The sequence below is a fragment of the Chlamydomonas reinhardtii genome, chromosome 3 (assembly GCF_000002595.2).
Source record: "Chlamydomonas reinhardtii strain CC-503 cw92 mt+ chromosome 3, whole genome shotgun sequence".
Classification (NCBI taxonomy): Eukaryota; Viridiplantae; Chlorophyta; class Chlorophyceae; order Chlamydomonadales; family Chlamydomonadaceae; genus Chlamydomonas; species Chlamydomonas reinhardtii.
The window spans coordinates 2,963,575-2,990,983 of NC_057006.1; the positions used below are offsets into that span (position 1 = coordinate 2,963,575).

Here is a 27,409-nt window from a genome sequence, read left to right on the forward strand (position 1 = left end):
GACCAGGAAACACTGCAGGTCTTCCACTTGCATGCCACCTGGGTTACTGCTTTTGGTAAATTGATACGACGTACCACCTACGCATTCACAAAGGTAGGCGAGAGTAGACTAGACGCAGTCGGCGAAATCGAGCCATTGCTCTTCTTGAGGCGGAACTCGGCACCCGCTTGAAAGGCTTCACCGGTTCTCGGGTCGCGAATACCCGTAGCCCTCAAGAATGGGCTGCGGTGCCTCAGCAGGTAGGCGCTTTGATTGAAGGAGCCTGGGTGAGGGAAATCACCATCCTCGCACATTCGTGTGGCCATCCGCGAGCACTCGTCAAGAGCCCCCTCCCCGTCAAGCATACCCGAATAAACACCTTTTTGCCCTCGTCACTTCGCAAACGCCGCAGCTCACCCGGCCAAGGTCCACCAACCGGGCCAGCCCCCGCACGGTGCCCCGCCCCCGGCCGGCGCCTACCCCCCAGGCACCGCCCCGCCTCCGGGCGCCTACCCGCCTCAGGGCGGCTACCCGCCCCAGGGCCCACCAGGCGGCTACCCGCCCCAGGGCGCACCAGGCGCCGCCCCGCCCCAGGGCGCACCAGGCGCCTACCCGCCTCAGGGCGGCTACCCGCCCCAGGGCGCACCAGGCGCCTACCCGCCCGGCGCCCCGCCGCCGCCGGGCGCTTACCCGCCCGCCCAAGGTCATGCCGAGGGCAAGAAGAAAAAGAAGAAGCACGGCGGTAGCCACAGCGGCAGCAGCAGCGACAGCGACAGCGACAAGAGCGGGCACGGCAAGCACCGGAATGCAGCGGCGGCGCCCCCGCCAGCGTACGGCGCGCCGGCGCCAGGGTACGGCGCCCCGCCGCCGCCACAGGGTTACGGCGCGCCTCCTCCGCCACAGGGTTACGCCGCGCCCCCTCCGCCACAGGGCTACGCCGCGCCCCCTCCGCCACAGGGTTACGGCGCCCCGCCACCCCCGGGTTACGGTGCCCCGCCACCACCAGGGTACGGCGCCCCTCCTCCTGGATACGGTGCGCCACCGCCGCCAGGGTACGGTGCGCCGCAGGGTTACGGTTACCCTCAGGCGCCGCCGCCGCAGCCTGTGTACTACCAGCAGCCCCAACGTGAGTGTTTGTGTCCCGTGTCGCCCTTGCGCGCGCAAGCTTATAACACTGTGCATGTGGGGTCTCACACGCTTGTGCATGGGTTTCTTGGGTGAGCGCCGGCTCGATCTCTGTAGTTCGCCTAATCACAGCCTACCCTTACCAAGTACGTACACACACGCACGCCCTGCCCGATGCTTTTCTAACATCCATTCCCACACACACACACACACACACACACACACACACACACACACACACACACACACACACACACAGGCCGCCATAGCGGCTCCAGCGATGGCTCGCGCCGCGGCCACGGCCACGGCGGTCATGGGTACGGCGGTCATGGGTACGGCGGCCACGGGTACGGCGGCCACGGCTACGGCGGCCACGGTGGAGGCATGGGTACTGGCACGGCCATGGCTGTCGGTGCGCTGGGCGGCATTGCGGCCTTTGGCGCAGGCATGTTGATTGCGGACGCCATGGATGGTGACATCATGGATGAGGGGTTTTAAGGAGCTTTCAGAAGTGTGCTCTCTGGGCAAAGGGCTTGCGGGGGTTTGGGTTTCGGGAAAGTCATTGCTTTGCAGACATGGGGGCCACGGCGTGACTGGGCTATGCTCGCCGTTAGGGCGTTTGAAGCTTGGAACTGTCTGACACTGTCTTGGTGCAAGAACTTGCGTGGCGCATTCCCGGCATCCGGCACTCCACGACTTCATGAGCATTAGCACGAGAGGAGCTTGGGGGCAGCGTTGGCAGGAGGGGTGTGTGACTGCGTTCCAGGTGCAGGTGGTCTGCGTGCGAGGGTTGGGTGGCGGACGGTGCAGCTGGACTGCATTGCTGCGTGCGAGGGCTGGGTGGCGGACGGTGCAGCTGGACTGCATTGCTGCATGCGGGGTGTGGGTTCCGGACGGTGCAGGCGGACGATCGACTGGATGGGCATGTGTGCGCGTTTTGCACACCTTGCATTGGGCGGCAGGCGTCACGGCGCGACGCGCGGAAACTGCGGGTTACGGAGTGGGAGTGGGAGGGTCGTGTGATGTGAGTCTCGACACATAATTTGCCGCTGCAATGCGGGCGAAAAGAATCATGTACGGCGGCACTCCAGCTTGCGCCTGCCACTTCCTGTCTTGTTGATCTCGTCTTACGGATTGTGCAAGTGTGACTGCGTGTATATTGGATCAGTATGTGCATGGCTGTGCTGCCTGGCGCTGTGTTTTGGAAATATGCATGTGTGCTGGGAGCCTGGGACAGATACGTACATAGCGAGCATAGGACAACGAGAGCTGGTGCCCCACGCTGGTGCCCGGATGAGACCCATTACACGGCGGCGTCTGCCAGCCAGTGGGCGTAACGTATATGTACATGATGTATGGTCTCTGACTGGGCCCGATTGGCATCGCCTGTAATGTGGTTTGCGATTAATCCTGTGCCTGCCGGCCAAAGCGCGCGGTCGCTTCTCCATTCTGTAGCACTCATTGGCCCTGCCACGAGCCATGCGCTTGCTCGAAGTACGACTGTACGAGCACGGCATGCATAACCACAAATTCTACTCCCGTGCGCGCGCACTGGTGCTGCCTGTTAGCACACGACACGCTCAGCTCAGCCACGTTCGTCGCACCTCAGTCCCGGCCCAATCCACGGCCTCCGACCAAATCCCGGTTCCATGCCCGGCCTCCTAGGGCTCAGTCCCGGATCCAGGCCTGGCGCACGCCACTGATCCACCCTGTGCTGTTGCCGTAGCCGCCGTTCTTGGGCGCCGGGCTGCCCGGGTCGCCCTGCTTGAGCCAGCACTGCCGGAAGCGGAACAGCTGGCCGCCGTTGCAGCCGCGCGGGTCGCCGCACCAGGCCCACGTGTTGCATTGCTGCGAAGTACCGAGCAAAGAAGCAGTGGGGGCAAGTAAAGGGCACCAACCGGACTTGGCGCGCATGTGGATGCGGGTCTGAGGCCGCTAAGCTACGCACTTCAGCGGCGATGCCCCCTAGCACGGCAGCTCCTCCTCTTCCTCAGCCTCCTCCGGCAGCGCCCCACCGCCCGAGTCCGCGCGCGCCCACCTTGGTGTTGGCGCACTGGCTGCAGCAGTCGTCGGGCGAGTCCACGTAGGTCCAGTCGCCGTTGTTGAGCACCTGGCAGCGGGACGGGGCGGGAGGGTGGGAGAGTGGGGCAGCAGCCAAACAGACAGTGTGGTGATGGGGGTGGTTGCGACGACAGTTGGGCGTGGCATGGGTGCGCCCGTTCATTGGGTCCTCATGTACCCATGGGATCCTGCTCACAAAACTTTCCTCAGCTCCACAGGCGCACGCACGAGCACACAAGACTCCCGTGCTTGCGTGTTCCATCCCCTGGCATCACTCTTTTTGGCTCTCTGGCACCTACTGTACTTCTCAGGCCTCCCATCAGTATTATCGCTTGCTGCTGTCGCCTGTGCCTGTGCTCCGCTAGGTTTGGTTCAGTTCGGGCTGGTATCTGCAACCCCCCCCCCCCCCCCCACACACACACACACACCTTTCCGTCCAGGTCCGTGTCCAGGTATGACAGGCACTGGTGCGACTCCGAGCAGCCGTCGTAGGCGACGCCGTTGACCCAGAAGCTGGGGTTGCGGCAGTCGGAGGTGACGATGCAGGAGAACTGGGCGTTGTTGTAGTTGTTCTGGATCATGCCGCACGTGCCCTGTTGTTGTGCGGTACGGCCCGTTCGACCAAGGCACATCAGGGCGCATCACTGCCGTGTGTGTTTGTCGTATCATGCTGCAGAATGGCGGGCGGCGGTGACGCCACCCGTCGCGCTGCTTTCGTGACCCCTCTCGCACCCTTGACGCACGCACACAGGCACACAGCAGCTCAGCGATAGTCCCATGACAACAAGCAGCGGTAGACGGGCACGTCGCACGCGTTCGAATCCCACGCACCTTGAACCTGTACCCGTCCGCCGAGTAGTCGGCGCGGCAGGTGCATTTGTTCCAAGTGGAGTCGGCCGGGGCGCGGTCGGTGGCGTTGGGCTCTGTAGTGCCGCTCATCCAGCCCACCACCTGTGGCGCCATGGCGGGCGGGCACGGGAGGGGCCAGGCGCACGGGGCGTTGAAGCACCAGACGCTGGGACGCAGGTCATGACAAGGGGAGGGGTGCGCACGCGGCGGGTTGGATGGGATGGTGGGTTCCAGCGTCCCGGGCAGCAGCGGCAGCGGCGGTGAGCAGTACCCCAGCAGTAGCAGTAGTAGTGACAGGGGCAGCAGTGGTGGCAGATGTGGTGGCAGCGGTGGCCTCTGCTTGAGGGACTGGTTGTGCCCGCTACACGGATGAGATCTGCAGGCACGCGCACCTGGTCCCGGGAGTTCTTGCGTCGGGGCCATGTGGTGGAGGGGTTGGAGGGCTTACGGTCCGTCTTGAGCCAGCACTGCCGGTAACTGCGAGGTACAGCGATGGACATGCGTGCGCGCACATGCTGGCATGTGGCTTGCGTGCAGCACGCATCCGTGGAACGCAAGGCCCGAGCACCCCCGCATCAGTACCACAAACGCCGCCCAGCAACTCTGCTCCCCCCGGCCCCCCGCCAGCCCTCACCGGCGCATGTCGCGCTGGTACTCGTATGTGCCGCCGCTGAGGCAGCCGGAGGGCGAGGGGCAGTAGATCCACAGGTTGCAGCCCGCCGAGCTCGCGTTGAGGCAGGCGGCGCGGCCTGTAGCAGGGTTGGCGGCAGCAGCAGTCCGGCGGCAGCAGCCGTCGCGCTCATGGCGGCAGCAGGCCCGGACAGCACGCGCAAACCCCTGACCGAGCTCGTCGCAGACCCAACGCCGCCTCCGCCCCCAACCCAAGCCTAACACAGTCCCCGCCCACAACCCAAGCCCAACCCAGTCCCCGCCCCCAACCCAAGCCCAACCCAGGCCGACCCACATTCGGCGGCGGTCTGTGTGTACAGCATCGCCTCGTCCGCGTCCACCACCACGCCGCCTTCCACGTCGCGGTTGGTCACAGCCATCATCAGCCCGCCACCGCCGCTGCCAGCAGCAGCAGGGACGGAAGCAGCGGCGGGCGCAGCAGCAACCGCAACAGCAGCAACTGCTCGGGGGGTGGGGGCGCAAGAAAAAAGGCAGCAGACCGGGCTTGAGGTGTGGCCGCGCAGTCATACGCTATGGCCACAGAGACTCAGATATGCGTTGGAGCTCAGGAAAGCGCGCAGAGCTCGGCAAGAAAGGTTGGCGCCGACTTCTCCCGCCCTCCAGCGGTTGTGCCGGAAGAGGGGGTGTCGGAGTGGCAAAGCTCGGCCATTTGCAGCCCGCACAACTCACCTGCCAGGACGCTGGCTGCCAGCAGCAGCGACAACGGCTGCCGAGGCGCCTGCCGGCGCCGCGGCTGTTGCTGCAGCCGCGTTGACGCTGCAGCAGCTCGCGGAGGCATTGGAGTTCTCATGCTGGTGCTTCGCGCGCAAGTGAGTTCGATAGAGGTTTTCTGGGAGTGCACAGCGGCGTGAAGCCAAGGCGCAGGGTGGATACCTGGATTTACAGTCGCCGCATTCCGGCGCCACCCATTCCAGGCCGTCTTGATGCACCAACGTTATTCATTCTGTCTTCATTCGGCGCGTCTTTCTGCTCATGCTTTCAGGATTTCAGTTCAAGTAAGGAGCCTCTAGGACAGGACTGACCCAAAGTCGGCCTGCGGCCGCTGTCTCACACCCCATCACACACACACACACACACACACACACACACACACACACACACAGTGCGGACCGCCTCTTAGGCGAAAGCCGTCATGCGACACAAACATGCACACACCAAGCAAGGAATGCTACTTCTCTACCGCCTGTGCCCTTTCTCGGCCTCAAGGCACCCGCGCAGGAGCCGCTCCTCCTTACGGGGGACAGCAATTTGGGAAAACCGAAGGGAGCCCTTCCAAAAAACAAGGGGATAACGTGGGCACTCAAAAGGCCCCGCGAAAATGGCAACAGCCCCCTCGGAACTTGGCGTGATCAATTGTGCCGCTTTACCGCATGCCTCCTTCAAAAACAGCAAATGGTGCCACGAGATGGCACACCAAGCCGCAAATTGCATCTCCTGTCGAGGTGTATCCATTTCCTGAGCGCAAACGTCCCATGCATGTAGCTAATGCGCCGAGCCCGGCGCGGGAAATAATTGAAAGGGCATCTCGTGCCTCCTGCATCCACGACCAAAAACACACTCACACACACATGAGTACGGGCTGACAAGCCACTGACAACGGATTGCGTTCTCGTCTGCCAATCTACAAGCCATGACCCACGCGATGCGAACACTGCATAACAAAGCGTTGTTCGCACAGAGAGCGAAGCGCGCCTGCACCTCTGGGCCATGCGTCACGTCTCCGTCAGCCAAGATTTCCTCAATAGGCCCTAGCCGCCAGCAGCAATCCGCCGCTTTCGGCTATGTACCAAGCCAGAGAGGATGTGCCCTCAATATTTTGTTCTCGTTGCCTAACCCACTACTCCCGTTCCCGTTGTACCTCCTGCTTCCCGCATTTCGCTCATCAATCGCTCCTTTCTACTTTGTACGACACACCACACACCACAACACAATCGAGCCACGCACACGTACGACGCACGCACACGCACAAAAGCCAAAAAGCAACAACGTGCGCCTCCATCTCCCGCCGCCTCCTCCCCGCTCCTCCCCGCTCCTCCCCGCTCCTCCCCGCTCCTCCCCGCCCCTCCTCCTCCTCCTCCTCCTCCTCCTCCTCCTCCTCCTCCTCCTCCTCCTCCTCCTCCTCCTCCTCCTCACCACCACCCCTCCTCCTCCTCGTCCGCACCCGCCTACTTCTCGCACTCCTTCAGGTCCAGCTTGTTGAGCAGGATGAGGAAGCGCTTCTCGCCCGGCACGCTCCACACGAACCCCAGCTGCGCGCCGCCCGTCACCGGCGACGCCCCCACCGCGAACACCAGCAACTCGCCGTCCACCCAGCGCGGGCTCTTGTAGCCCGCCATCGCCACGCGGCCCTCGCCCTTGTAGCGCGCCACGATGCCCAGCTCGTCTGGGTACACGTCCCGCGAGTCCAGCTTGTGGCGGCGGCCCACCTTGGCTCGGAAGGACACCTCGCCGGCGGGGACGTTCGGGTCGCCCGTGACCTTGACCGCGCTCACCACCTCCTCGCCGTCCTGCAGCCCGCGGCTGAGCTGGATGAGCTCCGGGCCGTGCGGCCCGAAGGCGCCCAGGTAGAGGCCGCAGAAGGGGTCGGAGCGCGGCAGGTCGGTGGGGATGCGGCCGTAGCTGATGCGCGTCGCGCCCAGCTGCGCCCCGGATGTCGAGGAGGAGGAGGCGTCCTTGCCGGAGGCGGCGCGGGACGCGGAGGCGGCCTTGGCGGCCGCCGCCGCAGCCTTGGCGGCCTGCGCCGGCGAGGGCACCGTGGCGGTGGCGGCGGAGGTGCCATCGGCGGCCAGCTCGCCCGCCACCAGCCGCTGCGCCAGCTGCCGCAGCGCGGTGGCCAGGTTCTCGGGCGGCACCGGCCGGCCGGCGCGCGCCGCCTGCAGCTGCGCCACGCGCTCCGCCAGCCGGTCGAACGTGTCCTTGCCCTTCTTCCTGCTGCCCTCCGCACCGATAGCAGTGCTGCTGCTGCTGCCAGCCTCCGCGCCCGAGGCGCGACGCGCCGCCGCCTCCACCTCCGCGGCCGCCGCCTCCGCGGCGGCGCGCTGCTGCTGCCGGATGAGCCGCCCCACGGGGATCTCAATCACAATGCGCTGCTCCTCGGCGTCCGACACGCTGGTCGCCACCGCGTCCACCCGCCCGTAGCCCGCCGACAGCATATCGAACGATACCTTGAGCTCTGAGCTCTCACCGTCGCCGTCCTCCTCCTCCTCGTCCTCATCGCTGTCGTTCATGCCCAGCGACGCCGCGGCCTCCAGCATGCTGCGCCGCCGCGCCGTCGCCTCGTCATCCTCCTCGCCCCCCTTGGGCGCCAGCTCCACCTCCACCTCCACTTCCACCACCGGCACCTCCGTCATGGACGCCGAGGCCGAGGAAGCCGAGGAGGCTGAGGCCGTGCGGCGCTGCGACGCGGCCTCCGCCTCGTCGCCCGAGGAGTCGTCGTCGTCAATGGGCACCGCCGCCCAGCGCGGCAGGTCCACGCTGCTGCCGCTCGCCGTCGCCTCCTCCACACCCCCAACAACACCGCTGCTCGCACCGCTGCTGCTGCTGGCAGCGCTGCCGCTGGCGCCGCCGGCGCCGCGGCTGCTGTTGCTGGCGCCCTGCTCCAGCACGGTGAAGGTGAAGCGGTCGCGGCCCTGCATGGCCACCTGCGCCGGCACGCGCGTCAGCTCCGTCAGCACGTCCTCGTCCTCGTCCTCCGTGGCCGCCGCCGGCGCAGCCGCCGAGCTGGCAGCGGCAGCGGCGGGCTTGCCGGCCTTGCTGCTGCTCATGGCGCCCAGGCCGCTGCCGGCCTTCTTGGGGCCGGAGGAGCCGAGGCTGTCGCCCTGCGGAGGAACACACATCACGCGGTCACACCCACCGGGTGTGTCAGTCCGTTGCCGTGTGGCGGTTGGACCGTGGGAATAGAGATGAGCCCTCCAGCCTCTCTGGCCACAGCCACAACCTTGTTCATGCAACCTCATTCTTCAGGTTTCCGCCCGTCCGCTTCCCACCTAACCCGCCCTCATGACCGCCGCTAGCGCCCGCCCGTTGCCTCGCCCGCCCCCACGCCCGCCCCTTCCCACAGCACGCCCTCCCCTCCCCCCTCCCCTCTCCTCTGCCCCTCTGTCCCTCCCCCCAGTCCTCAGTCGTCAGTCCCAACCTCCCCACTCCTCCCCTCCCCCGGCAGCCCTCACCGCCAGTGCCGCCATGGTGGCCCGCATCTCCTCCTCCTCCCAGCTGCTGAACTCGCTCTTCACCGCCTTGGGCGGCAGCACGCTGATGCGCGCGCTGCCGTCCCGCGCCACGTGGATGCTCAGCCGCACCACGCTCGCCGGGTTCAGCGCCGCCGCGCCCGCGCCCACGCCCGTGCCCTTAGCGCCGCCCTCCTTGGCGCCGGCGCCGGCCTTGGGCGCCTTGGGCGCCGGCGGCCGTAGCGCAACCGCCTGATGCACCAGCAGCGACGGCTGCAGCTGCTGCTGCTCCACGCCCGCCGCTCCGCCCGCTGAACCCACCGCGCCCGCCGCCGCCGCCGGCTCCTGGCCCTGCTGCTTGACGAACACCTCCATCATGGGAGTGCCGATGGTGCCGCCGCCCAGGCCACCGCCCGCGCCGCCTGCTGACTCGTAGGCGCCGCGCAGCGAGGCGCCGCCTGCGGCCGCGCCGCCGCGGTCTGCCCGGTCCAGCAGCGCCATCATCTTGTTCTCGCGCCAGCCGTTCATGGCCGCGATGTCGCGCGCCATGTAGATGCGGCCCGTCCACCGCCCGAACTCGGGCTTGACGTGCAGCAGGTGGCCCTACGGGCGTGTGCGCGCGAGAGAGGAAGGGTGCGTGCGTGCGCGTTGCTGGGTGTGTCCGCTGTGCTCAGCCTGGTTGCGGTATTCACACAGGTTCCATAGCTTCCGGCATACCGCCCAGCGGCCCCTTTTACACACCCGGAGCCCCGCGCATTCACAACCTGTATTTTCCAGTCGCCCACCCAACGCATCCGCCACTGCTTGGAAGATACACGCCCGCCCGCCTTCCATCGCTTCCGCCATCCCGCCCAGCCCCGGTACACGCCCGCTCGGCCCTTTTACAAAACACACTCTCACGCCGCCCAGTCCTCCCCATCCGCGCCTCACCTGGAAGTCCTCCGGGCCGTCCTTGCCCGCCCACCAGCCCGCCAGCCCCACCAGGCCGCGGTCGCGCAGCTCAGCCGCCTCCGTGTACTGCTCGCCCGCCAGAGCCGACTGCGCGTTCGCAGGAAGGGCAAGGAGCAGGAGGGTTAAGGTGTAGGTAGCGGGCGTCGCATCAAGAGCACCAGCACACCATCCTGACCAGCGGCATGCGACCCTGGGCAAAAGCCGGGGAGCAGCCGAAGCCAAATAGTCCCTGGCCCCAGGTGAACCCGGTCTTGCCCCCGACCTCGCCTGACTAGTTCCGTGGCCCTGGCCTCCACACAACGCGGCGGCCCCCGCCCCCCGCCTCGCCTCCCACACTTAACCAGCCCGGCTCCCCGTCTCACCTGCAGCTGCCGCTGCACCGCCGCCACGGTGTCGGCCGCCGCCACCTCGCCAAGCCGCTTCTTGAAGCGCGCGGCGTCGGCATAGCGCTCCGTGCGCACCGCCGAGTTCAGTTCGACCTGCGCGGGCGGTTGCGGTGGTCGGTGTATGTGCGTGTGCGTACTGGGTGTCGCTCATGTACGGACGCCATTGCGCTGCTTGCCGCCTCGGCCGTGCTCAGCCCAGATGCCAGACGCCAGAACGCTTGGGCTCGAGGATCTGGCGGTAGGCCCCACCAGCCACACCACGCTGCGCCAGCTTCGCCCCAGCCCCGGCGCCCTCCCCCACCTCCTGCTCCTCCCAAGAGCGCCACGCTAACCTGGTAGTGCGCCGCGTCCTCAGCCAGCTCGTCCATTGCGTCAAAGTGCTTAAGCCACTCCTCCCAGCTGGAGCCCTGCGTCAGCAGCTCGCTGCCGTCAACGCGCTCGCGCTCGCCCTTCACGCCGGGCGCGCCGGAGCGGCCCTGGGGGTTCTCGCTTATCTCCAGCTGCGCCTTGTCGGCAACCAGCTTCGGATTCACGGCCGCGGATGTGCCCTGTGAAATGAGTACATTGTGTTGCAGGCGGTCGTGAGCGCGGGCGTCGCGCTTTGCGCCACTGGTGGCACGAAGCGCCACGCTACAAGCCATGCAAGCGGGGAAAAATCTGGCGACGCGAGACCCGGCAGATTATTCCTTCCATAGCAAGAGCTATTGCAACGCACCTGGGAGCCTCCATCTGACAGCGCCGAGCACGCCCAGGACCGGCGACCCACGACGCAAGGAGGAAGGCGGAATGGAGTTGGGCCCGTAAGACCCCTGAAAGGCACTGCTGGAAGCACATTACTGCTCAAGGCATGCCGGTGCCCAGCCCGCATCGTTGCCGAGCGCTCCATGTTCTGAGTGTCCTGAGTGAAGCAAGGAGGGCGAAGGCTTTTCCGGGTCAGCTGGCAAGTCGGTCGTGCATATCTGGAGCTAAGCTGCTGCTAGAGGTCGAATAGCGCGCTGCCACGAGCGATGGGAGCCAGCAAGAGCTGCAGGAGCTCGGATAAACGCTGCACTGCGTTCTTGCTTTAGCCGCAGAGTGCTAGTGCTCCGGTCGCGCCGATTTGATATGCAACCTGGTTCTCAACGCTGAAGGCTAGTCAGCACGCGTAATTGCCTGCGGCTGCGTGTGCTGCTCACCTCGATGCAACACTCTGGCGTCGCGCCGCAGTTATAAACGCGATATGGCTGCTAGCTTGTATGCTGTAGCAGTGGCGTGAGGTCAAGCTGCGGCCGACAGGGCGAAAACGGGGCCCCGCAAATCGGCCCAAAGAATCGCTGCCCAGCTTAGGCAGAAACGTTGCACCAAGTGTTGCAGAATCAACAAAAGGACTTGCAGCACATTGCTTGAACTGTCGCGGGGCTCGACCAGTCACAGAACGCGGGGCTCAGCCCACATGGGGTATTATACGACAAAGTCGTCGACTGGTTAACGCCGAAAGTCGCCGGCCCGCACCATACCCGACTTCAACATTGACACCCTAGCTCTACATGTGCAACCTAGTAGGGCAGTCTGGCGGCGTGTCCATCGAGCGTCACTCGCGCAACAACATGCAAGCGGTTCTTGTGCGCACGGAATGTACATACAACCGCAGAGCCTCGGCCGCGGCACTTATACCTAGGCCTGCATTTACTTTATAAAGCACGTGGGCTGCTGATGCGTCCCAACCTTACGGCGGCTACCAGACACATTTACCCCGCCTCATTCCCCGAATGCCTCAAGCCTCCGCTACCGCGCGGCCCACGATGGGCACGCTTCCCTCGGGCCCCGTGGGGTGCACATTGAGCGCCTCCACCACCAGGTTCGCCACTCGCGCGGCGCTGGCGTGGTTCTGGCCGGTGATAAGAAAGCCATCGCGCAGCGCGTTCTCCTCGCCGGGCTGAGCCTTGCGCACGCTGGCGCCGGCTTCGCGCAGCTTCTGCTCCAGCTGGAAGGGCATGCAGTCTGCGGCGTGATGGGGGGGCAGCGGATGGCGAGGAGGTGAGGAAGTGAGGAGGTGAGGAAGTGAGGAGGTGAGGAAGTGAGGAGGCGGGCGGAGGAGAGGGGAGGAGGAAGGGGGGAGAGCACGCCGGCATCCCGTCACAGCGACCCGGCCCTGAACCCACATCACGGCACCAGCCACACACGCCGCTGCTACAGCACCACAGCTAGCCACAGCTCCATGCTACCCACCCACCCACCCACCCGCCCACGCACGCACCCGCGGCGCCGGTCTTGTCCTCCTCCTGCGCCGTGAAGCACGCCACCGTGCGCCCCGCCAGCAATGGCTTGCCGGCGCCGTCCACCGCACCCAGCAGACCCGCGGGGCCGTGGCACACGGCGGCGATCAGCTTGCCTGGGTCGGGGGAGGCAGTGGGGTGTGAGGCGTGGGGTGTGAGGCGTGGAGAGGGGAGGGACGAGGGTAGCGGGAAACTGTCGGATGGGTTTGGGGATAGTGGCAGGCGGCGGGCGCAACTGCAGACACTCACAAGAAGCAGCAAAAGGAGGCGCGCACACATACACACACTCACACAGACACACAAACACACACACACTCACACACACACACGCAAACACACACGCGCGCGCGCATACATAAACACACAAGCACATATCCTAGCTCTCCCTCCCTCCCCTCCCTCGCTCCCTCCCACCGTGCTGCGCCGCGTCCGCCAGCACGCGGTGCAGCTGGGCGCTGGCCGGCATGTCGGCCATGGCGCCCTGGCCGCCCGCCAGGAATACGCAGTCGTAGGCGGGCGGCCGCGCCACGGTCGCCAGCGGCACCGAGGCGCCCAGCTGCTGCATGGCCGACTCTGGGGGTGAGTGAGCGTGTGTGTGTGTGTGTTAGAAAACACATATGTGTGTGTGTGTTGGGTTTGGTTGGGTCGGGAAGCAGAAGGGAAAGGGGAGAAGGTGTAAGGTGTGTGCGGAGGGGGCGAAAGGTTGGTCGCGGGAATGAGGAGATGGCGGGGGAGCAAAGCGCGGGAGATTTCGCCATCCTCAGACAGCAAAGAGACACACGATGATGGGGGTGGGTTGAGAAAGACAAAGCTTGGAAGAGGCGCGCAGTGCCTATGACTGTATCTGCGGTTAGGAAGAACACGAGATTATCACTACGTTGCGCGCCATCCACTCACTCACTTACCGTCAGCCAGGAATCTTTCCAGCTCGGGGTGCTGCCGCTTCTCGCCCTCACTCAGTGCGGCCTGGTCGATGGGGATTGCGCCGCCGGAGATGCTGTGGAGGGAGGGAGAAGAGGAAAAGGCGGGGTGGGTGGGTGGGGTGGGCGGGGGAGGGGAATGCAAGGGTGGGTCGGGAGGAGGATGGGGGGGAGAAAGCAACCCGGAGGGCGAAGCTGAGACGCGGCGGAAGAACGAAGCGGGGCTTGGAAGTGGGCTGGAGGGGGGCGAGGCGCTGTCTTGCCATAATGGGCGAATGCACGCAGTCACCTCAGTCGCACACACACGACAAGGCACGCAGAACACCAATCCAGGGCTCGGTTTAATCACTCTCCGCATATACACACACGCACGCCCAGACCCGCCCACCCACCTGGCGAAGGTGACGTCGTAGCCGTTGCTCTTGAAGATGTAGTAGGGCACCGCCACCTCACTCAGCCTGGAGGGAGGGAGGGAGGGAGGAGAGAGAGACGCGCGGGAGGGCGCGTGCGGGGAGAGCGCGTGGGAGAGCGCGCGGGAGGTAAGAGAGTCCAACCGTGGGAGGGTTGGCCAGAACCCTCAAAGGCCTCACACACCACGGGAATGCCGCGCACCCGCACGCGCCACCACCCCCCACCCCCCACCCCCCCCACACACACACATACACACACAGATAGACACAAACAGACACACATAAGACACACAGACACCCAACACCCAACAGCCCGGTCGCGCCACCCACCAAACGCCGGTGTCGTGGCGGTCGCCCACGTGGTCGCAGGAGGTGCACACCATGAGCACCTGGCCGCGAGCCACCGGGTACTTCATCAGCTCGTGCTCGTGCATGGCGGTGTTGGCTCGCTGGCTGGCTGACTGGCTGGCTGGCTGGCTGGCTGCTTGATGGGGTTGTGGTTGTGGTTGTGGTTGTGGTTGTGAAAGTGGGGCTACTGAAGTGCTTCTAGCGGCTGGCCGGTCGGCGAGTGTTGTAAGCCTTGTGTTCTAGCGCGCGACGAAGGACTCCTGGATAGGTTGACGGTGTGTGGTCAGGCTGCCAGTGCTTGGCTACTGGGCTGTGTGGCAGTGTAAGACGTCAAAAGGTAGCAGCGGTGGTGGCTTGGGTGTCGGATGGATGGCTGCCCGCCGGCGGGTGTGACGCGGCGGCGACGGAAGCGCCGGAAGCGCCTCTGGACACCGATAGCGCCCTGCGCCTGAGAATGCAGTAAGATGCTGCAGGTGGTGTGCACAGCGATGTGTGCGTGCGTGTGTGTGCGTGTTGCGGACTGCCGCTGCCGCAAGGCCCGCGGGTCGTTTCGGCCAACTCGGTTGTCGTCTGTCAAGGGGATGTGCTACTTGGCTCTAAGCAGCTAATTACGTATGCAAAGAAGTAACGTACTTGCTAAGTGTCTTGTTGTTTTGTTTGTGAGGGCGTGAGGGCGGAGCCTCGTCAGTTCAATGCCGAGCGCTGCCTTCATCCAATATCATTGTGTCACCGTGCGACACCCACAGCAGCAGCACTAGCATATAGTAGCAAACAAGGACAATGAGCAGCGCCCATGCTGCCGAAACAGGCGCGGCGCCGCCCCCGCGTTGCCCGAGCTCTGCCGGCCTGCCAAACCGCGGCCTCGGCCCGCCAAGCGGCAGCAGCGGCGCAGGCGGCCTGCTCCGCAATCGCCTGGGTTTGTTAACGGGCACAAAGCAGGTGCGGCGGCAAATGGTTTCGAGGCGCAGCTGGAAACGCGGCTTCCGTTTCTCCTCAGAAGGAGGGGCTGTTGCTGTCGAGCTCAGAGGCACTTTGCAAGCTGGTGCTGCAGTGCCGTTGCGTGGCGCCAATCCTCGAAGAGACGAGCTGACTGTGGCAAAAAAGGCCAGGCAAACAAAGAATTGCGAAGCGCCGGCCTCCCCCTGCGAATCGAAAGGTTTCGTTGCCTCGCTCTGTGCTCACATTCGCATTTCTCACTATCTCGCATCCACAGGAGTTTGTGTTGCTGGAGGGGCGGCTGCTAGGGCCGCCTCTGCCGCCGGACGCAGCTGCAGTTCGCGTGGTGCGAGTCGGCGGCGGCTCCGCGCTGCGCCGCCTGCGCCTGCTCACACGCGGCGGCGGCAGCAGCTTCACCGGAAGTGGCGGCGGTGGCGGTGGCGGTGGCGGCAGCGGCGGCGGCGGTGGAATCAGGGGCAGCAGCAATGGTGGCGCTGGCGGTGGTTTTAGCGACCGAGAGGCCAGCGCGGTGCCGGCGGCGGTGGGCAGCGGGCCGGCTGGCGGCGCGGCGGCGGCGGCGGGCGGCGTGGCGGAGTGGGACGGCGTCGTGGTGGGCCTAGCCAAGACCATACACGGAGGAGGCAAGGTGCGGACACGGACACGGGCATGTGTGATTCGCGCAGGAGTGGCGTGCGTGGGTGGCTTTTTTTTGAAGGAAAGCTCCTGCCGCTAGCAGCTACCACAACCCGTCTCTCGTGTTTCACTTGTTTGCCAGCTAGCTTGCTCCGGGCCACCTAGCAGGCAGCGGAGCAGGCCTTAGGCAGTAGGCAGCATCACTTTCATGTAAATTACTGACTTGTGCCGTACTACGTGCCGTACTGCCACGCAGCCTGCCGTGGTCAACTTCCAGCTGCAGTACACCACCGCCGCGCCGCCGGGACCGCCCGCGCCGCCGGCAGGTGCTACAGCCGCCGCCACAGCCGCACCTGGCGGCGGGGCTGTAGCTGAGTGGCGGGCGGTGCCGGGCATCACAGCTGACGCTTCCATTGACCTGGCAGCCTACGTCAGCCGCGGCAGTAGCACCAGCGGCGGCGGCGGCGGCTATGACGATGGAGCGGTGGTGCGGGAGGTGGAGCTGATGTGGCCCACCGCTGGCGGCCAGTCCTTTGTGCTACAGGTGGGTAGCCGTGACTAAGACGCCCTGTCGCTTGCGAGCCGCCCATCTGCCGTTTTTTTACCGCTGTGGTGCCGCTGCTGCTGGTGGGTGTGATGCGGCCCACGCTGTCCAGCGGCCTCGGACAGACGCATAGGTTACACACAACACAGCACTGGCGCCAGTACTGCTGTGTTTAAGGTATTTTTGGTGTGCGACTGCAGGCGGGCATTGCGCACCTGCCGCCGCTGGCGAAGGGTGCCGCTGCAGCGGGCAGTAGCGGCAGGCTGCAGGCCGGGGTCACAGGTGTGTGCGGCTGTATACGGCGCCTAGGCGGGTGCACGCAGGTCCCTTGGAGCCGCGCGGTGCCGGGCAATGCCGTGAAAAACAAATACACACACATAACTTCGCTTAGCAATTCGCCTATGTTACTGGTGCGCAGGTGTGCGGCCATCGCTGCCACCCAGCGGCTCCTCCGGCTCCTTCCCCGCCACACCAAGAACATCGGCACTAGCACCCGCCACCGCCGCCGCTACCGACGCCGCCGATGCGGCGGCCGCAGCCGGCCGCGGCAGCGGCGGCCGGCCATTCCCGGCGACTCTGCTACACCTGCTACAGCTGCCGTCAGCCCGTACCGTCAACGGCGGCGGCGCCGCCAGCCGCCGCGCCTCCGCCGCTAGCTCGATGCGCTCGGACGTGACGGCGGCGTCGCTTCCGCCGCTGGAAACCGAGTACCCGCCGTTTACAGTGCTGCCGTCAGAAGCAGTGCAGCCGCCGTCGCCGTCGGCGTCAGCAGCAGCCGCAGCGGCGGCGCTGCCGCCGACCCTGCCGGCTGAGATGCTGCCGCTGCCCGGACTGGCAGGCGAGGCGGCCGCGGCGGCGGCGGTGGCGGGAGCGGGGTGCTCGGCGCCGTTCCCGGTACAAGGGCCGGAGGCAGCGCAGGAGGAACAGGTTCCGGCGGTGGCGGCGCCGCCGCCGCCGCTCTTCCAGGCCACGCCAGCAGTAGCAGCAACAACAACAGCAGTAGCAGCAACAGGTGATGGTGGCGCTGAGGATGTCGAGGGTGGTTTGGTGCCGACGCCGGCGGAGCTGCTCGGCAGCCTGGCGTGTGCCGCCATGCCGCCGCCGCTGCCCACTGGGGTGGCGGCGGCGCCAAACCCTGCTACGACGGTGGCGGCGGAGGTTGTGGCGGCAATGGTGGCGGCGGGAGCCGCGGCAGCAGCCCACGAGACACGGAGCTCCCTCGGCGGCGCTGCTGCTGATGCCGACGATGACGATGAGATAAGGGATATGTCGCCTAGCTACTCGCCCTCGCCCTTCCAGCTCCGGGACCACTGCTCTCCGCGGCACGCGCCTGTGGTTCCAAAGACCGCTGCGGCCGGTGGCGTGCATGCCGCATCAGCAGCAGCGGGGCGACACCGACCCCAAGGCGGCGGCGGCAGCGCCGGCGGCGGCGGCTCGGGCGGCAGTGTCGACGTCGCCAGCGGCGGCCCGGAGCTGCCAGCAGCTGCCACCATGACAGCCTTCTTCAGGTCCCAGCCCCACGACTCCTCCTCCTCACCCGAACGCTCCGCGGCCCAGGTTCTTGCCGCCGCGGAAGCCGCCGCCGAGGCCGCCGCGGGCCGCGAGGCCACAGGCAGCGGCGGCGCCGCGACGGCAGCGGCGGCGCCTCCCAAGCCCGCTGCGCCTGCAGACGCGGTGGCAGCAGCTGCCGCTGACGACCAGGAGGATATGGAGGTGGTGGCGGCCGACTTCCCAATCATGGGTTCCATGGAGATGCAGCCCACCGCCGCCGCCACCCAGGTCTCGCCAGCGTCGTCGCTGTCGATGTCGCCGTCGGCGTCGCTGCCGCCGCCGTCGGCTGCGGGGCCGTCGTCAGCAGCGGGACCGGCAGGGCCGTTGCCGACGCTCAAGCCTGCCAGTGCGGCGGCGGCGGCAGCGCCGCCGGATGCGGCGGCGGACGCGACGCGGCGGCAGCAGCTCCTGCTACTGCCGCTGACGCTGTCGTCATCGTCGCCGGCGCAGCAGCACCCCGCCTTCCGGCGGATGCGCTTCCGCAGTAGCTACGTCAGCGACGCCGCCGGCTTTGCACCCCTCAGCAGCGAGCATGCTTTTGTCAGCGGGGCCGCCGCCGTCGGCGACGCTGCGCACTCGCAGCATCGCACCGCGCCAAGCAATGTCATGATTGCATCCGACGCCGCCGCCGGCGCTGGCGACGGCGGCCGCGGCAGTGCTGGCGGCGCCGCCGGCAGTGGCATGTCCGGGGTGGAGGACCTGTACAGCGGCAGCCTTGCTGGCGGCGGCGGCGGCGGGCGCGGTGGCGACGGCCGAGGCAGTGGCGGCAGATTCGGCGGCCGTGCCGCCGGCGTGCTTGACGCCGTCGTCGCTGCCGCCGCGTCGCCACTCCGGCCACGGCGAGTCAGCGGCCGTACGGCGGTCTTGCTTGCCGCGGAGGCGGCGTCGCCACGTCACGCTGCAGCGACGTCGGCGCCGCTGTATGCACAGCAGCCGACACCTGCTGCATTGCACGCTCGAGGAGGCGGCGGCGGCGGCAGCGGCACGGACACTGTCAGTGGGGCGGCGGGAGGCAGCAGCAGCGAGATTGAAGAATACGGCTGTCAGCCATCGACTTGCAGCAACGAGGCAGCGGCGGTGGCGGCGGCGCTGCAGCCGCCGCGCCGCACCTTCATTCCCGTGGTCACGCAGGCATGCGCCGCCTACCTGACCGACAGCGGGCTCGGCGATGGCCATGCCGCCGCCGCAGAGGCACGCGACGGCGCCGCCGGTACTGGCAGCGCAAACGGCAGAGGCGGCGGCGGCGACGGCAGCAGTGGCCTAGGTGTGCTGCTACAGCCGCCCCGCGACGCGGTGAGTATGGAGCCTACTTCTAGCGCCGAATCCCCAGAGCTATTTTTAGCCTGCCAGAGCGGCGTGACGGGGGAGCTGGACCTGGGGCCGATGGCTGTAGCAGCGCAGCAGCAGCAGCAGCAGCAGCAGCAGCAGCAGCAGCAGCAACCTCGGCTGCCATCGCCGCCGCGGGTGCTACAGCCGGCGCCGCCGCCGCCCCTGCCACTTCCGGAGCTGCGGCTGCCGCCGTCAGCCGTCCCGCTGACCGGGGGCACCGGGCCCTTGCAGACAGAGACCGCGGCGGCCGCGGCGGCGGAGCCTGCCGCGCCCGAGACCGTGGCTATAGCACCGCCGCCGGCGCCAGCAACGGCAGTAGCCGCTGCAAGCCCGCCGCTGGCGGCGGCGCCGCTGACGGCGGCGGAGGCTCTGCTGGTCGAGGCCATGGCCGCGCAGCTGCGGCAGCAGGAGCAGCAGGAGCAGCAGCAGCGGCTGCGTCAGCAGCAGCGGCACCTCAAGGCCACCGCCGCTCCATCGCGAGCTGTAGCCACTTCCGGCAGTGCGGCAGGAGCGGCTGTAGCACCCGCTGGTGCTGCTGCTGCTGCGGCGGCGCCGCCGCCACCTTCTGCCGGTTTCGCGGTGATGCAGGCGCTGCTGTCGGGCTGGGCGGAGGACATCCAGCGCTCGGCGGCGACCACCCGAGCCGTGGAGGTCATGAACTCGCGCAACGCCGCCGCTCTTCCCGCGCCTGCAGTGCACGCCAGCACGACTGCAACCGCCGATGCGCAGGAGAAGAAGGAGCGCAGGCACACGTCCGAGCAGGCTCAGGGAACGGCGGAGACGCCGGAGGCGGAGGCGCTCCCGCCGGCGCAGTACCTCGCCGCCGGCGCAGCCGCCACAACCCCAGATGCCGACCACGCCACGGCTACAACCCACAGCACCACCAGCACTGGCGGCGACGGCAGCAGCACCGGCGGCGCCGCCGCGGGCACCGTCTCCCCGCCCCGGCGGCGCGGCAGCCGTCGCCGCCGTGCGCCGCCGCCCAAGCCGCTTGAGGTTCTGGATCCGGTTCCGGAGGACAACGAGAACGCCGCCGCCAGCGCCGTCAACAGCGGCGCCGCCAGCACCTTTGCAACCGCCGAGAGCAACGCCCTGCGATGGGTCGAGGCCATGTCTGGCAGTAGCATCAGCAGCGAAGCTTCACAAACTGCGGCGGCGGCGGGCGACGGCGTGACGACGCCTTTGCGAATATTGCGCGAGGCTGCAGCGTCTCCTGTCGCCGCCGCGGTCGCCTCTACACAGCCGCTCTCGGCGGCTCCTACCGGAATCCTGAGCCGCATCGCCTCTGTGCCGCCGTGTGCCACCGCTACTGCGAATGCTGATGTTAATGCTGGTGGCATTGCCACTGGCCTAACGGCTGGCGCGGCTGGGGCGGGAGGTGACGCTACGTTTGCCGGCGCTATTGATGATGGACCCATTTCCGGTAGCAACAGCAGGCAGGTTGATACTGGCGAGAGTGCTGCAGATCCGGCGGCGGCGGCGACAGCTGCGGCGGAGGCGGCGGTGGTAGGAGCGGCTGAGTCCGCGGTTGCAGCTGGTCCCGCAGTGGCTCGGTCAGTGGCCGCGGCGGCAGCGGCCACAGCCGCGGCGGCGGTGACGGCGCACGCGGCAGTAGCAGATGCGGAACAGGGGCTGCACTTGCTGCTACAGCCGGCGGCGCAGCGGCACGGGCCGCAATGGGCGGCGGCGGCGCCGGCGGCGCCCGCCAACAAGGATATGGCGGTTATGCGGCCGTCGTACCTGGCGGTTGAAGAAGAGGCGGCGGTGGTGGCGGCGGCGGCTGAGGCGGTGGAGGTGGAGGGCACGGGCTTGGCGGCGCTGATGGGGGCGCTGCCGCCGCCGGCGGAGCCGGACGCGGAGCAGCGGCAGCAGGCGCTGCGGCGGTGGCTGGGCCGGGAGCGGGCGGCCGGGGACCACGAGGATGACTTGGAGGCGGACGTGGCGGAGGAGCACGCGGCGGAGGAGGTAGCGGAGAAGGCGGCGGAGGCGGAGGAGGTAGTGGAGAAGGCGGCGGAGGCGGTGGAGCACGCGGCGGGGGAGGCGGAGGAGGCGGAGGAGTGCGCGGCGGAGGCGGGCTCTGGCACTCAGTCGGGGGAGGCGGCGGTGGAGGAGGTGGTCCAGATGCTGCGGGACCAGGGGCTGGACAGCGATGGCGAGGCCGGTGCGGACGGCGGCGGCGGTGGTGGCGGTGGCGGTGGCGGCGGCGAGGAAGCGGCGGCTGTAGCACTGGCGCCAGCCGCTGGCGCGGCCGTGGCCATCGGCAGTGGCGTCAGCTGCACTAGCGGCAGTAGCAGTAGTGCCAGTGGCAATGGCGGCCGCTCGGTACAGCCGTCGCTGCCACCGGCCCCGGAAGCGCCCTCACCGCGGCGTGCACCGCTCATGCAGGCGCACGAGCAACAGCAACAGCTACGGCAACTGCAACGGCAGGGCGACGGCAGTAGCACAGGTGCTGCCAGCGCCGCTGCGCCGCTGCTACTGCCACGGTCAGTGGATGCGCAGCAGCAGCAGGAGCAGCTTGTCAACCTGAACGCCATGCTGATGCTACAGCCGGCTCACAGCCAGGAGCTACTGCCGGGCCGATCCATCTCCGCCACCGCGCCTATGGCGGCGGCTGTAGCGCCGCCACCGTCGGCGCCGCGGGCGCTGACGCCGCTGCCATCGCCGCGGCCCCTTGCCGACGCATCACCCCTGGACTTGAGGCCGCTGCACCGCCGCAGCGAGGGAGGCGGCGGCACCATTGGCGCCGCTGCCATTGACACTGACGCTGATGGTGGTGGCGGCGGCGGCGCTGTCCAACGCGCAAACGTCGCAGGCAGCGGTGGCTTGCACCGCGAGGGGGAGGGAGGCGGCGGCGGTCGAGGAGGAGGCGGAGGCGGAGGGGGGCTGCTGGGCGCGTTGTGGGGCTGGGCGGCTGCACGTGGGGAGGTGGCGCTGCGCATGGCTGCGGCCAGCGCGATGTGCGTGGCTGCGGAGCTGCTGGACGGTGAGTTGTGAGTGTGCTTGCCTTGGCAAGTTGCGGGCCTTTGGCATGGCCCTCCCGGCTTTGTCCGTTTGCGTCGCCTGCTGCCATTAGGTCCACCACACGGCCCAGGAGCATGGTTTCTCATCGCATAGATTGCGTTGGTCACAACAAGGACCAGATTGCAAAGCATCACATTGCGGTCTCAACGCAATGTAATTGCATTGGACTGAGCTTTCTTTGCTTCCCCCCGTTTTGTCCACCTTTCGTCCCTCCCCGCGCACAGAGCTGCCACGACGCAATGGCGAGCCGCCGGCAACGGCCCTCGGCCCAGACGCCGCCGCGCCGCCGCTGCTGCCGCCGCTGCGCCCGCACGCCACGCTGTGGGCGCAGCTGCCGTGGCCGCTGGCGCCAGCGGTGCATGCAGGGCTGCGGACGCTGGTGTGGGCGGTCTGCAGCTGCGCGGCGACGGCGCAGGTGGCGGCGGCGCTGGTGTGGGAGGCGGCGGCGCTGCCGTGGCGGCTGCTGGCGGCGGCGGGGATGAGGAGGAGGGCCAGGCAGTAGGTGGCAGATGGCGGCGTGGTGGGGTGGGGTAGAGGTAGATGAGTTGGTGGGCTAGGCATGGCCTTGACCATTGAACTATGTCCGGTAGGCCTGGGACCGTGCGTGCGGCTAGTGATGGTAGTGAAAGTGCATTACAGACATAAAAAAAGTGCAGCGCAGTTCGGTGGGTTGCCGGAAAACCAATGTACACGGTGTCGCCGAAGACCCAATGCACACCGTGTCCGACGAGGTTGTCGTGAGTTCAGTGTGTGCGTGTGTGTGGCGCCGTGCGCAGCTCTGCGCCGAGTGGGCGCGCTGGAGCATTGGCGTGAGCATTTCGATGGTCGTTGCGTTGCTTCCTGCACTATCTGCTTTGCTGCTGTGACGCAGTGCTGCACGCCTGCGTGCTTACTAAGCGTGTTCGAATGCCGTCTGGGCGGCTGAGATAGGCGCCGGGCCGCCGGCGGACACGCAAAGTGGTGCGGCGGCGAAGCGGTTCGGTGCAGCATTTTGTCATGAGCACCCACTTATCGCATGAGTTGCTGCTGGGTGGCAACATGAGAGAACAGCAAGAAGGCACACTGTAAAGTCGGAACACTGCTGGGCATGTTACACTGCACGTTCCGTTTCGCCGGCGGCTCGATACCTCTCAGTCGGCTACCTCCATTTCGCCGGCGGCTCGATACCTCTCAGTCGGCTACCTCCAGCCCCGAGCTTGCTGCCAACGCACCGCTCCTAATGTCCCCAGCCAGCCAGATAGCCAGCCAAACGCCACGAAAGCGTGACAGCACACCGTTTGTTCAGCACACACACTGTGGCACATCCTTCCAACAGCTCCTTCCGGCACACCTTCTACTACCTGGAAACCCCTCAGGACGAACACAACGGTACTGTCTGTGGCATGCTGTGGGGCGCACCGCCGACGGCACGGGTACTGCAGCGCTGAAGCCCTAGCTAGCGGTTTTCGTTACACGACTCCCAGTTCCTGTCTAGCAACCCCAACTTTGTCTACTGCGTTGTGATTGTACATCCGCCCCGGCGGGTGCGGCTGCCTCTATTTTGCTGTGCGTCTCACTTGTCGGCAGCACCAGCGCACGTGCCAGCTGCGCCGGCTGTGGTGGGCGGGCGGGCGGTATAGCTGTTGCTGCCGGGCGCGGCGGCGGCGGCGGCGGCGGCGGCGGCGGCGGCGGCGGCGGAGCCACTGCCGAGGTCCCCCGGAACGCCTCGCACGGTGTTGCCGCTGCTGCTGCCGCCGCTGCCGCCCACGAAGGCTGTGTGCGTGGGCACAGCCGGGTAGTAGCGTGGGTAGCCTGTGTGGTGGGAGTACGAGCGTGGTGTTTGCATGTGCGATTGTGCGTGTATGAGTGACTTGGTGAATGAGAATCCGATGGGCTGTTGACGGTCTGGTCGTGCGCACATGAGCTCTGAGCTCTGAGCTGAAGCCGTAGCAGCAGAATCCCCATCCGCCTGACTCTTACGTCCCATGGACACACACGCACACGCACACGCACACACACGCACACACACGTACCCGGCACAGGGATGCCCATCACCGGCCCTTGCTGCTGCGGCTGCGGCTGCGGCGTCCCAGCAACATCAGCGGCAGCCCCGCTGCTACTGCCCCCGCCACCGCAACCACCTCCGCTGTACATCTGCACCTGCGGCGGCGGCGGCGGCGGCGGGCTCGGCGGCGGCGCCGCTGCCGCCGCCTCCGGCGGCGGCTGTAGCAGCGGCACCTGGTCACTGCGGGTACGGCTGTACGGTGTGTCCCAGTCGTATACGCCGCCGCCGCCGCCACCGCCCGCCTCGCTGCCGCCGCCGTCACTGCTGCTGCCGCTGTTGCTGTAGCTGCTGCGGCTGCCGTGCCCGCCACTCGTCCTCTTCTTCGTCACAAGCGGTGCCATCTGGTTTGGGCCGCCGCCGCCACTGCCGCCGCCGGCGACAGTCGCTGGCGGCGGCGTCGACAGGGCGTCCTGCGGCGTGGCGGCGTGGTGGCAGCCCCGGCCGTGGTGGTGGTGGCGGCGGCGGTGGTGGCGGCCGCCGCGGTGGCGCCTGCTGCTGCCGTCCTGCTGCTGCCCGTCGTCACCCACCTCCGGCTGCTGGCCCTGCTGCCCCTGCTGCTGCGCGGCGCTGCTGCTGCCGCCGGCGCCCTGGGTGGCCTCAGCGCCCTCGCCGCTCCGGTGGTGGCGGCGGTGGCGATGGCGGCAGTGGTGGCGGCGCCGGCGGCCGCCGTGCCCCTCGCCAACCAGTTCGTTGCCGTCGCCGTGGCGGTGGCTGTCGTCGCCATCGTCCAGACCACCATCAACTAGATAACCATCAACCAGATAACCAGCCCTGGCGGCGCCGCCGGCGCCGGCGTCCGGGTCTGGCGCGCTGCTACTGCCGCCGCCGGGGGATGAGGGTGACGAGGTGTGACCCGACGGCGGGCCACAGTGGCCGTGGCTGCAGCCGTGGCCGTGGCTGTAGCCGTCGTGTTGCTGCTGCTGCTGCTGCTGCATGGCCTTGTTCTTGTCCCTCAGCTGGCTGGGGCTGTAGGCGGTGTACACGCTGATCACGTCGATGTCGTCGGCCGCGGCGGGGCCGCCTGTGGCGCCTCCGGGGCCGCCGGCGGCGACGGCACCGGCACCAAGGCCAGCGGCGGTGGGGCCGGCGCCCTTGATGGCTGCGGGGCCATCAGCAGGTGCGGCGCCCGGGCCTGCCGGCTCCGCAGCAGCGGCAGCAGCTGTGCCCGGCGGTGGGCGCGGATGGCCGTACGTGCGGAGGTGGGCGTAGCCTTGGGCGCGGGCGGGGGCGGCCGCCGCGCAGGGGCAGGCGACGGGCGCGGGGACGGGCGCGGCGAGCGCTGCCAGCCGCCGCCGGCCTGTGTGTGGGTGATGAGCAGCACAAGTGAAAGGTCGCGACTTACGGGGATTTCACAGATCCAAGCGAGGCTACAAAGCTTTGTTGGGGAGTTTTGTCGCGATTCGCAGACCCACGGCCCCGTCCTTGCAGCTCAAAGGCAGAGGCCCCGGTGGCAAAGTAAGCCGACATAAGAACCCAGTGCTCACGCGCTTTAGAGCTGCAGCTTCCCATCGCCAGAGCTGGTGGCAGCTTGTCGGAGTCAGCAAGCAAGTTTGAAGGCTCCGTTGCTCGTCCTTGTCTGCCCTCTTGCTGCCGTGGTTTTGCGTTGTCCGTTGTGTAGCTGACTGCACTGGTAAGTTCCGAGCACGACTGATGTGTTTGCCTTTTGTGAGCTTCCATCTTTGGGCGAAGGCCTCTTGAGCCCAGCTGCCGCCCGATCCGCTCGCCAGCTGCCTCCAGCCCCCACACAGCCCCTCTGTCGGCCCTTCAACGCGTGCTGGCCCCCACAACCCCTGGCGCCCCGTGCACCGACTCGAACCCAATGGCCCGGGCGCCGATACAACACAGCTCCAAAGGTTTACAGGCGAGCTGGACGCTCTCAAACCTCTCCGAACACGCCTGAAACTGCCCGGCACACGCCTGCGCCCGCGCTCCGCCTCCGGGCAATCCCCTACCCTGGCACCTCCCTCTCCCACCGCCTTCGCTTCATCTACGGAACCCGCCGCTAATCGTACACTGCCACAAGACCCTGCAAACACAATCCGCTTGCGTGCCTGTCTGCTTGCGCCTCTGCCCGCCTGTCACCCCCGCCCCTACCAGTCGCCAACCAACCTGCACCGCCGCCTCCACCACCCTCTCCTCCACCCACCAACCCCTCACCACATCACCACCGCACCACCTCCTCCTCCCCCTCAGCGCACCCGCAGGTCCAGCACCTCCGCCGTGTACTGCGCCGCCACTGCCATGTGCGCCGCCGGCAGCGGCGCCGCCGCCGCCATGTGCTCCAGCGTGCCACGCAGCGCCGCCAGCCGCCCGCCGCCCTCCAGCGCCGCCGCCAGCGCCGCCTCCAGCGACTGCAGGGCGGGGCTGGGCGCCCGCGCGGTGAGCAACTTGACCAGGTGCGCGTCTATGGTCATGCGCGCCCACTCCAGGACCTGGGGAGGTGGTGGGGAGGTGATGTGGTGTGATGGAGGTGACGTGGTGCGGGAGGTAATGTGGTGGTGGTGGTGAATGGTGGTGAATGGGTAGTGAAAGAATGCGTGTGTGCACGTGCATGTGCATGCGTGTGTGCAGTCGGACCACGGCGCGCCTCAGGAGTGTACGGTTGACGTCCCGGCGAGGGCTGATTAGGCCCGCGCGTCTGACAAACTGTGAAAGAAAGCAAAAGGCATCAACGGCGGCCCAAGAAGAGCTGATGCTTCCCAACGGCGAGAACAAGAAACCGAAACAGTGCGAGTGGCATGCCGTGATGCGTTATATCTTTATATGTGTTGCAAGGTGCCGGCGTGCCTCAGGAGTGTACGTTTGACGTCCCGGCGAGGGGGTTGCCCCCGCATCTGACAAACTGTGAAAGAAAGCATAAAGCATCATCGGCAGCTTGTGTGCGCTATGCGGCGAGCAAGACCCACTGTGCGGGTCCCTTTACTTCTTTGCCCCCCTGCTACCATATCCTCAATGCCTGGCAGGCGTCCCACCCCTTCCCTTCGACAATCCCGCCACCCTCACCCCAGCAGTCATCCGTACGCCTCCCACCACCCTCCTGCCCCCTTCACCTGCCCTACTGTGTTGCCAACTGTTCTCCACTGCCCTGATTCCGCAACCCTCCCCCTCTTCCATACAGGGCGACCCTTGTATGCACGGCTACGCCCTCCTCCCCTAGTGCAGTTTCCCGTCCCTCCCCCTCTCCCTCCCCTGCCCCGTGTCCCCTCCCCCT

The 27,409-nt window shown here is 67.2% G+C and overlaps 7 protein-coding genes across 7 annotated transcripts in view; 2 read left to right on the plus strand and 5 right to left on the minus strand.

Annotated features, from left to right (window-relative positions):
* The first annotated feature begins 1 nt into the window (after nt 1).
* Nucleotides 2–2,753, plus strand: CHLRE_03g163400v5 (uncharacterized protein). Its single transcript, XM_043060743.1, has 3 exons — nt 2–239; nt 392–1,105; nt 1,364–2,753. Exons 1-3 carry the CDS (start codon nt 218–220, stop codon nt 1,600–1,602), a joined length of 975 nt encoding a protein of 324 aa, XP_042925872.1. The 5' UTR covers nt 2–217; the 3' UTR covers nt 1,603–2,753.
* A 2-nt stretch (nt 2,754–2,755) lies between these two features.
* CHLRE_03g163450v5 (uncharacterized protein) lies at nt 2,756–5,521 on the minus strand. The gene is made up of 8 exons (XM_001703330.2): nt 5,374–5,521; nt 4,979–5,143; nt 4,649–4,763; nt 4,407–4,491; nt 3,997–4,116; nt 3,594–3,758; nt 3,143–3,214; nt 2,756–2,952 (listed from the first exon to the last, which is right to left on the minus strand). The coding sequence occupies exons 1-8, from the start codon at nt 5,480–5,482 to the stop codon at nt 2,773–2,775; spliced, it is 1,011 nt and encodes a 336-aa protein (XP_001703382.2). The 5' UTR covers nt 5,483–5,521; the 3' UTR covers nt 2,756–2,772.
* A 50-nt stretch (nt 5,522–5,571) lies between these two features.
* Nucleotides 5,572–11,611, minus strand: CHLRE_03g163500v5 (uncharacterized protein). The gene is made up of 7 exons (XM_043060744.1): nt 11,383–11,611; nt 10,923–11,105; nt 10,540–10,755; nt 10,184–10,300; nt 9,801–9,908; nt 8,874–9,473; nt 5,572–8,522 (listed from the first exon to the last, which is right to left on the minus strand). Exons 2-7 carry the CDS (start codon nt 11,091–11,093, stop codon nt 6,870–6,872), a joined length of 2,865 nt encoding a protein of 954 aa, XP_042925873.1. The 5' UTR covers nt 11,094–11,105; nt 11,383–11,611; the 3' UTR covers nt 5,572–6,869.
* A 54-nt stretch (nt 11,612–11,665) lies between these two features.
* On the minus strand, nt 11,666–14,461 carry CHLRE_03g163550v5 (uncharacterized protein). Its single transcript, XM_043060745.1, has 6 exons — nt 14,123–14,461; nt 13,775–13,840; nt 13,368–13,459; nt 12,877–13,035; nt 12,444–12,578; nt 11,666–12,187 (listed from the first exon to the last, which is right to left on the minus strand). Exons 1-6 carry the CDS (start codon nt 14,224–14,226, stop codon nt 11,961–11,963), a joined length of 783 nt encoding a protein of 260 aa, XP_042925874.1. The 5' UTR covers nt 14,227–14,461; the 3' UTR covers nt 11,666–11,960.
* Nucleotides 14,462–14,751: 290 nt separating this feature from the next.
* Nucleotides 14,752–23,234, plus strand: CHLRE_03g163600v5 (uncharacterized protein). The gene is made up of 6 exons (XM_043060746.1): nt 14,752–15,079; nt 15,354–15,722; nt 15,966–16,253; nt 16,454–16,535; nt 16,672–22,116; nt 22,379–23,234. Exons 1-6 carry the CDS (start codon nt 14,921–14,923, stop codon nt 22,654–22,656), a joined length of 6,621 nt encoding a protein of 2,206 aa, XP_042925875.1. The 5' UTR covers nt 14,752–14,920; the 3' UTR covers nt 22,657–23,234.
* Nucleotides 23,235–23,245: 11 nt separating this feature from the next.
* CHLRE_03g163650v5 (uncharacterized protein) lies at nt 23,246–25,851 on the minus strand. Its single transcript, XM_043060747.1, has 4 exons — nt 25,683–25,851; nt 24,726–25,495; nt 24,167–24,608; nt 23,246–23,945 (listed from the first exon to the last, which is right to left on the minus strand). The coding sequence occupies exons 1-4, from the start codon at nt 25,705–25,707 to the stop codon at nt 23,707–23,709; spliced, it is 1,476 nt and encodes a 491-aa protein (XP_042925876.1). The 5' UTR covers nt 25,708–25,851; the 3' UTR covers nt 23,246–23,706.
* Nucleotides 25,852–26,041: 190 nt separating this feature from the next.
* The window catches only part of CHLRE_03g163700v5 (uncharacterized protein), a 4,200-nt gene continuing 2,832 nt past the window's right edge, over nt 26,042–27,409 (minus strand). Inside the window, exon 3 of the mRNA XM_043060748.1 lies at nt 26,042–26,630. Coding sequence (XP_042925877.1) covers nt 26,388–26,630 — 243 coding nt within the window. The 3' untranslated portion in view covers nt 26,042–26,387. The remainder of the gene's footprint in view (nt 26,631–27,409) is intronic.